Source organism: Garra rufa, chromosome 4 (genome assembly GCF_049309525.1).
Source record: "Garra rufa chromosome 4, GarRuf1.0, whole genome shotgun sequence".
Classification (NCBI taxonomy): Eukaryota; Metazoa; Chordata; class Actinopteri; order Cypriniformes; family Cyprinidae; genus Garra; species Garra rufa.
In genome coordinates this window covers 2,262,062-2,277,292 of record NC_133364.1, presented here as the reverse complement: position 1 = coordinate 2,277,292, position 15,231 = coordinate 2,262,062, and the positions used below count along the sequence as shown (strand labels likewise).

At 29.7% G+C, this 15,231-nt stretch overlaps 1 protein-coding gene across 1 annotated transcript in view; it reads left to right on the top strand.

The window, feature by feature from the left end:
- Nucleotides 1–15,231, top strand: part of LOC141333415 (glutamate receptor ionotropic, kainate 2) — a 33,596-nt gene that overhangs the window by 967 nt on the left and 17,398 nt on the right. The window contains exons 2-5 of the mRNA XM_073838408.1: nucleotides 4,426–4,533; nucleotides 4,665–4,778; nucleotides 7,712–7,918; nucleotides 13,742–13,965. Coding sequence (XP_073694509.1) covers nucleotides 4,426–4,533; nucleotides 4,665–4,778; nucleotides 7,712–7,918; nucleotides 13,742–13,965 — 653 coding nt within the window. The remainder of the gene's footprint in view (nucleotides 1–4,425; nucleotides 4,534–4,664; nucleotides 4,779–7,711; nucleotides 7,919–13,741; nucleotides 13,966–15,231) is intronic.

Sequence of the window (15,231 nt, the reverse complement as noted above, 5' to 3'; positions counted from 1 at the left end):
AGAAACTGAAGTGCACGGTGATATCATCAAAATCATTGATTCATATTGGCGGAAGTGACAAGACTGTAAATTTTGAATGCCCATATCTTGTAAACGCGAATTTTGTCGTTGTTTTGAAGCACGCAATCTTATAGATAATCTTAAGGCTAATATATTCATACTAAAAGCCAAAAAACGTTAATTTTTAAAGCTTTAAATTAAAGCTCTAGGAGGAGATACAGTCAGAAAAATTTGGCTAGGAAGAAAATAGAATATCAGTAAGTTGGCTCTCTTAAGCCAACTTAATAAACTGATCTCAATGAGTTCAGGTTCTGAATGTCAAAAAAACAAACCAAAAAAAAAAATTCTCCTACCGGTTTGATGACAGCAGAAATCTCCGTGTGTGACTCTCTCCATTCAAACGGCATCATAAACGAATCAGAAAAACTCCTCACACAGCCTTGTAGAAACACAAGACAGAACAATAATTAGTCTTTAATTAGAACACACTAAGAATAACACATTAGCTCAACACTTCAACACTTACTAATCACATTGACGCCAAACACAACACTTTATGAAACTTCGTCAACACTTTCACCCCTCAGTTAGCTTTAGCCCGCGGGCTAGCAACTTTATGCCTATGTAAACACACCTCATATCGGTTCTCTATCAAGTTTGCGTCACTTTTCCTGCAAAACATCAAGTTAATGTTAGAAGTGTACCTCACCAAGACAGGAAATTGATATATATTCAGACAAGGAAGTTGATTTGCGGTGAGTCTGCATCGGCTTCATTCGCTTCTCACTCCAGCGACAGAGGAGCTTAGAAATCCGTAATATCTAATCACTTCTCTCTCTAAGTTGATTATATAACGCGGAGAGTTTCTGAAAATCATCTAGTCTCAGAGAAGGTTGAGAACTTGCACTCAGAATGAAAGCAGCTGCAGCACAATATTGTGGGCGGGACTTAATCTGGTTCGCTGCTGCCATTGGCTACTAAAAGGGCCCATCACATAATTAATGATTCGATAACTTCATTATTTTTTTTAACACATACCTTTTTCTACTTGACTTTTTTTTATTCTTTAACCTCTTCACTGCTGGGTCTCTCAAGTTACACTGTTGTTTTATTACTTTATTTCCTGAGATGATAATATTATGGAAGACCATTTTCCGACACTGAATAATAATAAAAAAAAGGTAATTGCAACTTTTTATCTCACAATTCTGACTTTTTTTTTTCGCAATTACGAGTTTACATCTTTTTTTTCTCAGAATTGCTAGATGTAAAGTCACAATTGCAAGAAATAAAGTCAGAATTGCAGGATATAATCTCACAATTGCAATAAATGAAGTAAGAATTGCGATTCTGGCTTTTTTCTCGCAAATTTGACTTTGTATCTCACAATTCTGACTTTTTTTCTCAAAACTGATATGTTCACAGAATGGCAAGTTTATATCACACAATTGCGACTTTATTTCTCAGAATTGCAAGTTTATATCCTGCAATTCTGACTTTAGAACTTCAGAATTGTGAGATAAGTTGCAATAACCTTTTTTTTTTTTTTGTATATTTGTTTATTTTATTTATATATATATATATTTTTTTATTATTATTATTTATTAATAATGTATATATAAATACATACACGTACATGTATATATTATAATAATAGTTGTCTATATATTTATATTTATATTTAATTCTATATACATAGAAACTCTTTATAGTTACATATAACATTTAGCATCAAATATATATATAAATGCAAGTGTGTGTATTTTTATATACATAATAAATTTACACAGTACTCACACATATATTATGTAAAAACAAACTTTTATTTTGGATGTGATTAATCACGATTAATCGTTTGACAGCCCTAATATATATATATATACATACTTCAATTAAACGTTTACAAAATGATTTCATATGACAACAATTTAAAATGTTTTTTTTAAGATTGCTTTAATTTAGTTTGATTTATTGCTGCCTTTTATTTCATTAAATTATCTATAAAGTTTTTTAAAAATATATACTTTTACGAATTGAAGTACACATTTGATACATTTAGCACGCTTATTTTTCACAAGCGTATTTAGTGTATTTGCACTGAATTTATTACATTTGGTACCAAAATATGTGCCCCTGGACCACAAAACCAGTCGTAAGGGTCAGTTTTCTAAAATTGAGAATTATATATCTAAAATCTATCTAAAAGCTGAATAAATAAGCTTTCTGTTGATGTATGGTTTGTTAGAATAGGACAATATTTGGTCAAGATACATCTATTTAGAAATCTGAGGGTGCAAAAAAATCTAAAAATTGAGAAAATCGCCTTTAAAGTTGTCCAACTGAAGTTCTTAGCAATGCATATTACTAATCAAAAATTAACTTTGTATATATTCACAGTAGGAAATGTACAAAATATCTTCATGGAACATGATCTTTACTTAATATCCTAATGATTTTTGGCATAAAAGAAAAATCGATCATTTTGACCCATGTAATGTGTTGTTGGCGAGTCGAGCGTCTCAGTTGTTGTTCTGCAGGTGTGTTTGTTTGTGTGAGGGTCATCTGTGTGTCTCTCGTCAGATGTTTGCTCTCATCGAGGGTAATTTGTGAAAATGACACGTTGTGCCTGCAGAAACAACGTTTCTGTCTCCTGTCTCTCCGTTTCTGTCTGTGCTTTGAAGTCAAACATCAGAACCATGAGAACAATGAGCTTCTCTCAGAGACTGAGACACGTTTCACTCGTTCTGACAGGGAAAAAAAACACTGTAACATGAGAAACTGAGACAGACTGTCAAATATAATACTGTCAAATCATCTACTGTAAATCTGAGATTTCACTTAAACTAGTTAACAACCTAAATTATTCAGAAACACGCCTCATTTATCTCTGAAATGAGATCTAAAGATATGAATAGTAAACCAGATGTAAGTTCATAATAAAAAGTTATATGTACAAAATAGATTTTAAATGATTTGTAATAATCTCATTAGTTATTATGCCAAATTTGGTTTTCTATTTAAAAATATAGACAAGAATATGACCACAGTGTGGAAAAGAAATCTTTGGATCAAAGACGAAAAAGGTTTAAGCATTAAAACAATAAGTGTAATACTGCTTTAAATTGTTGCTGTTTTTCCAAAATTTAAGTTTAATTTAAGTGCATTTCTGTTTTTTTTTTTCTAAGCAAAAAATAAATATCATACATTTTACACTGCATATTTTAAACAATTATCAGATACTATAGATTTGTCCTAAAAAAAATGATTCCTAATTTCTAATATTTATGTTATGCATTTTAATTTATTAATTAGCTTTTAAATATTATTTATTAATATTATAATATTGTTTAATTAATATTTATATTAGATAATACTATTGTTTATTTTAATATATATTAAATATTATTAATTTATTTAGTTTGTTTTACAAATGCAATTTTGCTTTCCTATATTGTCATATTTTTATTGAAAAATGTTGGACCAGTGTTTTGTGTTTTATTTTTTTATTTAAAATGAGCTTTTATTTTTATAGTTTTAGTTTTAATTTTACTTTTTTGTTTAATTTTTGGTATTTATGTATTTTATATTGATATTTATTTGTATATTTTCAGTTTTCATTTTGCTTTTTGTTTAATTTGTAGTATTTTTTATGTGTTTTTATTTTGAATGACTTGTTTTATATTTTAAGTTTTATTTTATTTTTGTTTAATTTTTTGTATTTTTTGTGTTTTTATTTTAAATTAGCTAAGTTATTTAGTTCCAGTTAGTAATTCCAGTGCTTCAATTCTATTTGTAAATTTCATAAATTGTTTATCTAATATTTATTTTTTTATTTTATTTCAGCTTTAATTTTAGTTAATTATAACAACCCTTGTGAATGCTCATCATGGTTACAGAGAGCACCAGTGTTATTTTAATATTTTTAAAATAATTAATAAAATTTAATTAATATTGATATTAGATAATATTAGTTTATTTAAACATATATTAAATATTATTAATTTATTTAGTATGTTTTACAAATGCAATTTTGCTTTTCTTATATTGTCATATTTTTTACTGAAACAATGTTGGATGTTGGACCATGCAGGACATATTAAATATTTATAATATAATATATAATATAATATAATTCAACATTAAAATATTTAATATATTTATAAAATATATATTTAAAAAAAAATTAAAAATGAAAAATAAAATTGCCATTCTGTGATTTAAGAATTAAAAAAAAAAGGTTTTACAGCTCCAGAATAAAAGTGACAGGATCTCTCTGATGGATTTGCAGAATTAGATTTACGAGTGTTTTATGGAATGATTTCGATTGTGTTATTTCTGCTCTGATCGTCAGTAGTAGTGTGGAGAATAAGCGTGAATGGCGTGTAAATGTGACGTCTGTAAATGCGTCTGTGTTTGTGTCCGCAGGCATCATGGGACGGACTGACGGGTCGAATCCTTTTCAACAAAACCAACGGCTTGAGGACAGACTTTGACCTGGACGTGATCAGTCTCAAAGAGAACGGACTCGAGAAGGTGTGTGTGATTCAGGCGTGTGAGTGTGTGTGTGTGTGTGTGTGTGAGTGTGAGTGTGTGTGTGTGTGTGTGTGTGTGTGTGTGTGTGTGTGTGAGTTCATCCATCATGTGTGTGTGTGTTTTGTGCACAGATCGGGACGTGGGATCCTCCACGGGGACTCAACATGAGCGAGAATCACAAGAGTAAAATCACCAACATCACAGACTCACTCTCCAACAAATCACTGCGTGTCTCCACCATACTGGTAAACACACACACACACACACACACACACACACACACACACACACACACACACACACACACACACACACACACACACACACACACACACACACACACACACACACACACACACACACACACACACACACACACACACACACACACACACACACACACACACACACACACACACACACACACACACACACACACACACACACACACACACACTCTCTCACACACACACACACACACACACACACACACACACACTCACACACACACACACACACACACACACACACACACACACACACACACACACACACACACACACACACACACACACACACACACACACACACACACACACACACACACACACACACACACACACACACACACACACACACACACACACTCTCTCACACACACACACACACACACACACACACACACACTCTCTCACACACACACACACACACACACACACACACACACACACACACTCTCTCTCACACACACAATATTTTTTGTTGAATTAATTGTAGCTTAATTTTTAGTAACTTTTTGTGTTTTTGTCATTTTTAATTTTATTGCTATTTTTAATACTTTTATTTAGGTTCAGTTTTTATTTCAGTTTTAGTTATTTATTTCTAGTTAGTAATTTTAGTGCTTCAAATTATTTTAGTTAGTTTTTTGTGATTGTTTTTTTTTTAAGGAACAGAGATGCTGCACTTTTATAATATTAAAATATTTCACCCAAAAATTACAATTACATTTTTTGGGGGTTTAAATTTTAAATTTAAAACTCAGTTTATTTTTATTATTATTTGTATTATTTATTTTATTATAATAAATACTAATATTTTTATTTATTAATTTTATTTAAAATTAAGTTTTAAGTATTTTAGTTTTTTTTTCCAAGTGTTTTTTATTAATAAAATAAATTATATTAAATTATATTAAATTAAATTAAAGCTGCAAGCAGCGATGGGCGGGCCCTCACACTCGGGCTCACCGCCGATTAATATAGTACATTTAGAAGGAATATGTTAAAGTCATTTAGATGTGCCAGACTTCTTACTGCCAGCTGGTGGCGCTATGTGTATAACTTTAGCATATTAGCTAAATGTTGCTAGCATGTTTAACTATGTTTGTAGCATGTTGAATATTAAGCTTGGGGCAAATTGGACATTGTATGCATGAGTTACAGTAACTTCCTGTTTCATTGTATTATTAGTATGCTTTAGCATATTATCTAAATGTTGTTAACATGTTATAGCATGTTTCTAGCATGTTGCTACCCTATTTAACAGTTGTTGATATTTTTAAAATGTTGCTAGGCATCCACAACAGTATAAAACATGTCACTTCCTGTTATCAGCAGGTGGCGCTATGACTATAACTGAATATGGGCACTGACGTGTGTTCAGGACCGGACTGTTATCAAACATGTGAAGTTTGAGGCAGATCAGACATTGTTTGCCTGACTTACAGCAACTTCCTTTTTCATAGCGGCACGTTGAAATTTGTCAGGCGGCCACGAACACGCCCCTCAACGAAAACTCTAGATTTTTGCAATTTAGCATCGCAAAGGCCTTATGATGACACTCAGCAAATTTGAAGATGATCGGATAAAAACTGTAGGAGGAGTTTGTTAAAGTACGAGGCCTGAAAATGGAAAAAAACTGCACAAAAACTGTACAGGAAATTCAATATAACGGACTTCCTGTTGGGTATCGAATTTAGCTCCAAGAGGCTTTTTTGTAGGTACTGGTGTGTTACATGTGTGTACCGATTTTTGTGCATGTACGTGAATCACAGCTGAAAGCACACACCGCTGAACGTGTAAAGGTGGCGCTATCGAGCTATTTTGCCACAACCACTTCTGAAAACCATATCCCTCAAAAAGACTTTTCATTTTGGAGAAGAAGAAGAAGAAGAAGAATAAACGGAGCAATTCCAGTAGGGTCCTCGCACTGCAGTGCTCGGGCCCTAATTAGCTTTTTAATTTTAGATTTTCATTTTATTTTTAGTATTTTTTGTGTTTTTATTTTAAATAAGCTTTTATTTTTATATTTTCAGTTTTCATTTAATTTATTTTATTTTGTTTAGTTCATTTTAGTTTAATGTTTAGTATACTTATTATTTATTTTATTATAATAAATATTAATATTTCTATGTATTAACTTTATTTTAAACTAAGTTTTTATTTATTTCCAATAAATACAATTTATTTTATTTCAAGTTTAAGTTTTTCATTTTTAGTTTTTTTTTCAAGCATTTTTTTTATTTAAAAAGTATTTTAAAGAACAGTATTATTATTTGAAAATAAAAAAAAATTGAAAGACAATTATTTATTAATTATTTAAAAGATAATACATTAAAAAAATGTTTATATTTAGTAACAAAAAAAGGCACCATATACCCTATTATTTTAAGTCAATATTTTTACATTTAGTGCCAAAAATTAAGTATTTGTAAAATATAAAATGCCACACACAATATGCGGTGGCAAGGGAAAGAAATATTCATAAAATATAAATAAAATTGTGCCATATCTCATTATTTAGTCAATATTTTTATATTTGGATGCAAGAAAATTAAATATATATAAAAATAAAAAGAAAATTGCACCATCCCTTATTATGTGCTGTCAATATTTTTATATTTATTAGCAAGAAAAGTAAATATTTATAAAATATAAAATTACACTATACTTTGTTATTTCTAATAAGAGAATTATTTATTAATTATTTGAAAGACAATAAATTACCTAAAAAAGAAAATTATGTAATTACAAACTTTTGTAGATTATTTAATATTTGCGTTATATTTTATTTATATTTTTAGTTATATTCTGCAAATCCACTGAATAATAAACACAATGACATGAAATTGGTCTGTTTTGCATCTTCTGAGATTTTCTGTCTGTTCGGTCTGTCTCAGGAGGAGCCGTACGTTATGTTTAAGAAGTCCGATAAACCTCTGTACGGTAACGACCGCTTCGAGGGATTCTGCGTGGATCTGCTGCGGGAGCTTTCGGGAATCCTGGGCTTCCGTTACGAGATCCGATTAGTGGAGGACGGCAAATACGGGGCGTTTGAGGAGAGTACGGGCCAGTGGAACGGCATGGTGCGCGAACTCATGGACCACGTGAGTATTTCAGATTTTAAATTAGCTTTCATTTTTATATTTTCAGTTTTCATTTACTTTGTTTCATTTTTAGTATTTTCTATACGTTTTTATTTTAAATGAGCTTTTACTTTTATTTTTTATTTTTAATGTTACTTTTTTGTCTATTTTTTTGTATTTTATTATTAGCTTTTATTTGTATATTTTCAGTTTTCATTTTGTTTGTTTTTTACTTTGTAGTATTTTTATGTTTTTATTTTAAATTAGCTTTTATTTTTATACTTTCAGTTTTCATTTTAGTTTATTTTTAGTACTGCTTATGTGTTTTTATTTTAAATTAGCTTTAATTTTTATATTTTCAGTTTTCAATTTCTTTTTTGTTTCATTTTTAGTATTTTCTAAGAGATTTTATTTTAAATTAGCTTTTGCTTTTATTTTTTATTTTTAAGGTTACTTTTTTTGTTTAATTTTTTGTATTTTATTATTAGCTTTTATTTGTATATTTTCAGTTTTCATTTTGTTTGTTTTTTACTTTGTAGTATTTTTATGTTTTTATTTTAAATTAGCTTTTATTTTTATACTTTCAGTTTTCATTTTAGTTTTTTATTTTTAGTACTGCTTATGTGTTTTTATTTTAAATTAGCTTTTATTTTTAGATTTTCAGTTTTCATTTTATTTTTTGTTTGATTTAATTTATGCATTTTTATTTTTAATTAGCCTTTATTCTTATATTTTCAGTTTTGATTTTATTTTTTGTTAAAGTTTTAGTATTTATGTCTTTTTATTTTAAGTTATCTTTTATTGTTATATTTTCAGTTTTCTTTGTTTAATTTTTAGTATTTTTTAATGTTTTTATTTTGAATTAGCTTTTATTTTTTTAATTTTTATTTTTAATTTAAGCTATTTTTTTGTTTGTTTGTTTTTTTTTATCTAATATTTATTTTTTATTTTGTGAATTATATTGATTATATTTTTTAAACATTGTTTGAATTAGCTTTTATTTATTTAATTTTTTTTTTTTACTTTAATTCTAGTTTAATCTTTAGTCATTTTTGTTATGTTTCTGTCGTTTTTATTATTTATTCATTTTTATTTTTAGTTCAGTTTTAGTTATTTCCAGCGTTTTTCACTTTTAAGCACAAATTTAGCTAGTTTTTCATCTAATATTTTATGTAAATCTAAAATACACTGCCGCCCAAAAGTTTGGGATCAGTAAGACTTGTTTTTTAAAGAAGTCTCTTGTGCTCATCAAGATTGCATTTATTTGATCAAAAATACAGAAAAAAAACTAAACATTGCAAAATGTTATTAAAATATAAAATAATGTTTTTTTACTTTAATATACTTTAAAATATAATTTATTCATTTGATACAAAGCTGAATTTTTCAACTTTTGAACAGTATTGTATATACAGTATTTACTGTATATTATTAGAAAACCTTTCTATTTTAAATAAATGCCGTTCTTTTAAACTTTGTATTTATTAAGGAATACTGGGAAAAAAGTAGCAGTTTCCAACAAAATATTAAGCATCACAGCTGTTTTCAACATTGATAATAAATCATTAGAATGATTTGTGAAGGATCATGTGACACTGAAGACTGCAGTAATGATGCTGAAAATACAGCTTTGATCACAGAAATAAATTACATTTTAAAATATATTCACATAGAAATCTGTTATTTTAAACTGAAATAATATTTAACAATAATAAAAAAATTTCAGTATTTTTGATAAAATAAACACAGCCTCGATGAGCATAAGAAATGTCTTTAAAAACATTAAAAATCTTACTGATCCCAAACTTTTGAGCATCAGTTTATGTTTTCTTTCAAAATATTTTTTAAAGGACTTAGTTCATGATAACGCTAGTAAACATTTGTAGTATTACATGGTGTCTTGAGTAAATCTGCTGTCACTCCTCTAAACTGTACTCGTCTGATAGAAACGCTGAAGTGGTTTTGTCTGCAAGAGGCAGTCTGGGATTCTGGGAGATTCGGTAATGGCCGCAAATCTCCGGAGGTCTTATTAAGGAACGCTGTATCTGAGCTTGTTCGTGTGTAAGAACTCGACCCGACGTGCGCGACATGAATTAATGATCAGATTCTCAGGCGTGCGACACGAATCGACTGCGTTTGGTTTGATCTCACACGCTGCTGCTAAACTCAGCGCTCTTCACCTTCATCAACCACATCTGAAACCTGCTGCCTTACGACAGAAATATATTCAAGTCAACTAAACGCTTCTGCATTATCAATATCAAAACATGTTTAACCCTCTGCTTGTGTTCGGGTCAAATTGACCCAAGATTTTCTTTTTCCTGAAAATACTAGTTAATGTTATCACATTGGACTCAAACTTCCTGACTTTATTTACATGGGGTATAAGTACTTCTCAGATATTTTTTTTTAAAAATTCATTTTTTTGTGGGTTTTATTTCATCTAGTCTCACTTGTGGTGTCCCCGGGTCAAAAATGACCCGACTCCAAACAACTGCTTGTAAATCTGTCATTATGCTATATTATCACCAAATATTGGATTCAATCTTTTTGTCAACTTGTTTTCTTTCATTTAGGACTGGTTTTGTGTTTCTATTTGCATCTGAGTAATCGTAGGCCTCGTTTATCTGAAAGTAGGCGCCCCGTTTTTGAGTTAAAAAAACAGTTTTTATGAATAATTCTCACAATATGAGATAAAAAATTATGGAATTTTGCAGTGTTTCTCACACTAGTGTGCTTTAATGTTAAATTAGGAAGTTTGCTTTTCAATGCTTTTATTTTGTACAAAATTGCAAAAAGTCACACTTGTGGTGTTCCCGGGTCAAAAATGACCGGACTCCAAACAACTGCTTATAAATCTCACATTTTTCTATATTATCACCAAATATTGCATTCAATCTTTTTGTCAACTTGTTTTCTTTCATTTAGGACTGGTTTTGTGTTTCTATTTGCATCTGATTAATCGTAGGCCTCATTTATTTGAAAGTAGGCACCTAATTTTTTGAGTGAAAAAAGCATTGAAATTTGAAACACATGAATTTTGCTTTTAAAAGCTTTTATTTTGTACCAAACTTAAAAGCAAACTTCCTGATTAAACATTATAGCACACTAGTGTGACAAACACTGCAAATTTGAATAATTTGTTAGCTCATATTGTGAGAATTATTCATAAAAACTGTTTTTTTTACTCAAAAACGGGGCGCCTACTTTCAGATGAATGAGGCCTAAGATTAATTAGATGCAAATAGAAACACAAAACCAGTCCTAAATGAAAGAAAACAAGTTGACAAAAAGATTGAATCCAATATTTGGTGATAATATAGCAAAATGGCAGATTTATAAGCAGTTGTTTGGAGTCGGGTCATTTTTGACCCGGGGACACAACAAGTGTGACTTTTTGCAATTTTGTACAAAATAAAAGCATTTGAATGCAAACTTACTGATTAAATATTAAAGCACACTGGTGTGATAAACACTGCACAATTGTATTATTTTTTGTTTAATATTGTGAAAATTATTCATAAAAAATGTGAGTTTTTTACTCAAAAACAAGGTACCTATACTTTGGATAAACGAGGTCTACGATTAATCAGATGCAAATAGAAACACAAAACCAGTCCTAAATGAAAGAAAACAAGTTGACAAAAAAGTTGAATCCAATATTTGGTGATAATATAGCAAAATGCCAGATTTATAAGCAGTTGTTTGGAGTCCGGTCATTTTTGACCCGGGGACACAACAAGTGTGACTTTTTGCAATTTTGTACAAAATAAAAGCATTTGAATGCAAACTTACTGATTAAATATTAAAGCACACTGGTGTGATAAACACTGCACAATTGTATTATTTTTTGTTTAATATTGTGAAAATTATTCATAAAAAATGTGAGTTTTTTACTCAAAAACAAGGTACCTATACTTTTGGATAAACGAGGCCTACGATTACTCAGATGCAAATAGAAAAACAAAACCAGTCCTAAATAAAAGAAAACAAGTTGACAAAAAGATTGAATCCAATATTTGGTGATAATATAGCAAAATGCCAGATTTATAAGCAGTTGTTTGGAGTCCGGTCATTTTTGACCCGGGGACACAACAAGTGTGACTTTTTGCAATTTTGTACAAAATAAAAGCATTTGAATGCAAACTTACTGATTAAATATTAAAGCACACTGGTGTGATAAACACTGCACAATTGTATTATTTTTTGTTTAATATTGTGAAAATTATTCATAAAAAATGTGAGTTTTTTACTCAAAAACAAGGTACCTATACTTTTGGATAAACGAGGCCTACGATTACTCAGATGCAAATAGAAAAACAAAACCAGTCCTAAATAAAAGAAAACAAGTTGACAAAAAGATTGAATCCAATATTTGGTGATAATATAGCAAAATGCCAGATTTATAAGCAGTTGTTTGGAGTCCGGTCATTTTTGACCCGGGGACACAACAAGTGTGACTTTTTGCAATTTTGTACAAAATAAAAGCATTCAAAAGCAAACTTCCTAATTTAACATTAAAGCACACTAGTGTGAGAAACACTGCAAATTTTCATTATTTTTTGTGTAATATTGTGAAAATTATTCATAAAAAATGTGAGTTTTTTACTCAAAAACAAGGTACCTATACTTTGGATAAACGAGGTCTACGATTAATCAGATGCAAATAGAAACACAAAACCAGTCCTAAATGAAAGAAAACAAGTTGACAAAAAAGTTGAATCCAATATTTGGTGATAATATAGCAAAATGCCAGATTTATAAGCAGTTGTTTGGAGTCCGGTCATTTTTGACCCGGGGACACACAACAAGTGTGACTTTTTGCAATTTTGTACAAAATAAAAGCATTCAAAAGCAAACTTCCTAATTTAACATTAAAGCACACTAGTGTGAGAAACACTGCAAATTTTCATTATTTTTTGTCTCATATTGTGAAAATTATTCATAAAAAATGTGAGTTTTTTACTCAAAAACAAGGTACCTATACTTTGGATAAACGAGGTCTACGATTAATCAGATGCAAATAGAAACACAAAACCAGTCCTAAATGAAAGAAAACAAGTTGACAAAAAAGTTGAATCCAATATTTGGTGATAATATAGCAAAATGCCAGATTTATAAGCAGTTGTTTGGAGTCCGGTCATTTTTGACCCGGGGACACACAACAAGTGTGACTTTTTGCAATTTTGTACAAAATAAAAGCATTCAAAAGCAAACTTCCTAATTTAACATTAAAGCACACTAGTGTGAGAAACACTGCAAATTTTCATTATTTTTTGTCTCATATTGTGAAAATTATTCATAAAAAAATGCTTTTTTCACTCAAAAAATGAGGTACCGACTTTCAGATAAATGAGGCCTAAGATTACTTAGATGCAAATAGAAACACAAAACCAGTCCTAAATAAAAGAAAACAAGTTGACAAAAAGATTAAATCCAATATTTGGTGATAATATAGCAAAATGACAGATTTACAAGCAGTTGTTTGGAATCCGGTCATTTTTGACCCGGGAACACCGTGTGTGAACTTTTTGTGACTTTTTGCAATTTTGTACAAAATAAAAGCATTTAAAAGCAAACTTCCCGATTAAACATTAAAGCACACTGGTGTGAGAAACAACGAGCTGCCTAATTTTGGATAAAGGAATAAGCAGTTGTTTGGGAACATGAAAGGTGTGACAGGAATCACACAACCAGAGAGTTAACTAACTTGTTCAGTTTACAGTGTAAAGGAGTGTCACAAATGATTCAGAATTGACAAAGTGATTCATTTGAATCTTTTAGTCAAGTGTCACCTGACGGATCTCTCTCTCCTGATTGGTCTGTTGTGTTGGTGATTGACAGAAAGCAGACCTGGCTGTGGCTCCGCTGACCATCACATACGTGCGAGAGAAGGTGATTGACTTCTCCAAACCCTTCATGACCCTGGGCATCAGCATCCTGTACCGCAAACCCAACGGCACCAACCCCGGCGTCTTCTCCTTCCTCAACCCTCTGTCCCCTGATATCTGGATGTATATTCTACTGGCTTGCTTGGGTGTCAGTTGTGTGCTGTTTGTCATAGCCAGGTAACACGTGACCCTCGCGCTCGTCTTCCAACCGCTCATCCGTCTTCATCCTCGCTCGCAGGAAACGGTGCCATTTGTGCTTCAAAATCTCTGCAATTTAATAATAAAAAATGAACAACCCATAACAGTTCCCTAACTATATTATATTGTAAATATAAATATTATTGCACTAAATATTTTTGTATTTAGTTGCAAGAAAAATAATGTAAAATATAAATTGCACCACACCACATTGTTTACATTTATGCATTTAGGAGATGCTTTTATCCAAAGCAATTTTACATTTTGTAAAAAAAAAAAAAAAAAGGCACAAGTTAAAATAAGTAAGAAACAACCACGGAGTGTCTTTAAAAATGCTGGTTATTTTTTATATTTTTATATTTAGTAACAAACCAAAAATGCACCATACCTCAATATTTTTACATTTAGTGGCAAAAATTAAATATTTATAAAATATAAATATAATTGCAATACTCCACATCTACAGGCAATATTTGTACATTTAGTAGCAAAAAAAGTTAAATATAAATAAAAATGGCCACGTACCTCATTATTAACAGTCAATATTGTTACATTTAGTGGCTAGAAAATTAAATATATATAAAATATAAATATAATTGCACTACTCCACATTATCTACAGTCAATATTTTTATATTTGGCAGCAAGAAAAATAAATATTTGTAAAATATAAATATAATTGCAATACTCCACATCTACATGCAATATTTTTACATTTAGAGGCAAAAAAAGTTAAATATAAATAAAATTGCCACGTACCTCATTATTAACAGTCAATATTTTTACATTTAGTGGCCAGAAAATTAAATATATGTAAAAAATGTAAATAAAATTGCACAATTCCACATTATCTTCAGTCAATATTTTATATTCAGCGGCAAGATATAAATAAAAATGCATACCTAATTTTTTAGTCAATATTTTTATATTTAGTGGCAAGAAAAATAAATAGAAAATAATAGAACATTTAAAAAAATATACTTATAAAATATAAATAAAATTGCACCATACCTAATTATTTAAAGTCAATATTTTTACATTTAGTGGCAAAAAAATGTATATTTATAAAATATAAATAAAATTGACACACACCTCATTATTTACAATCAATATTTTTATTTTTGGTGCCACGAAAAATAAATATTTATAAAATATAAACAAAATTGCACCAAACCTCTTTATTTAGTCAATATTTTTACATTTAGTGGCAAATAAATATTTGTAAAATATAAATAAAATTGCACCA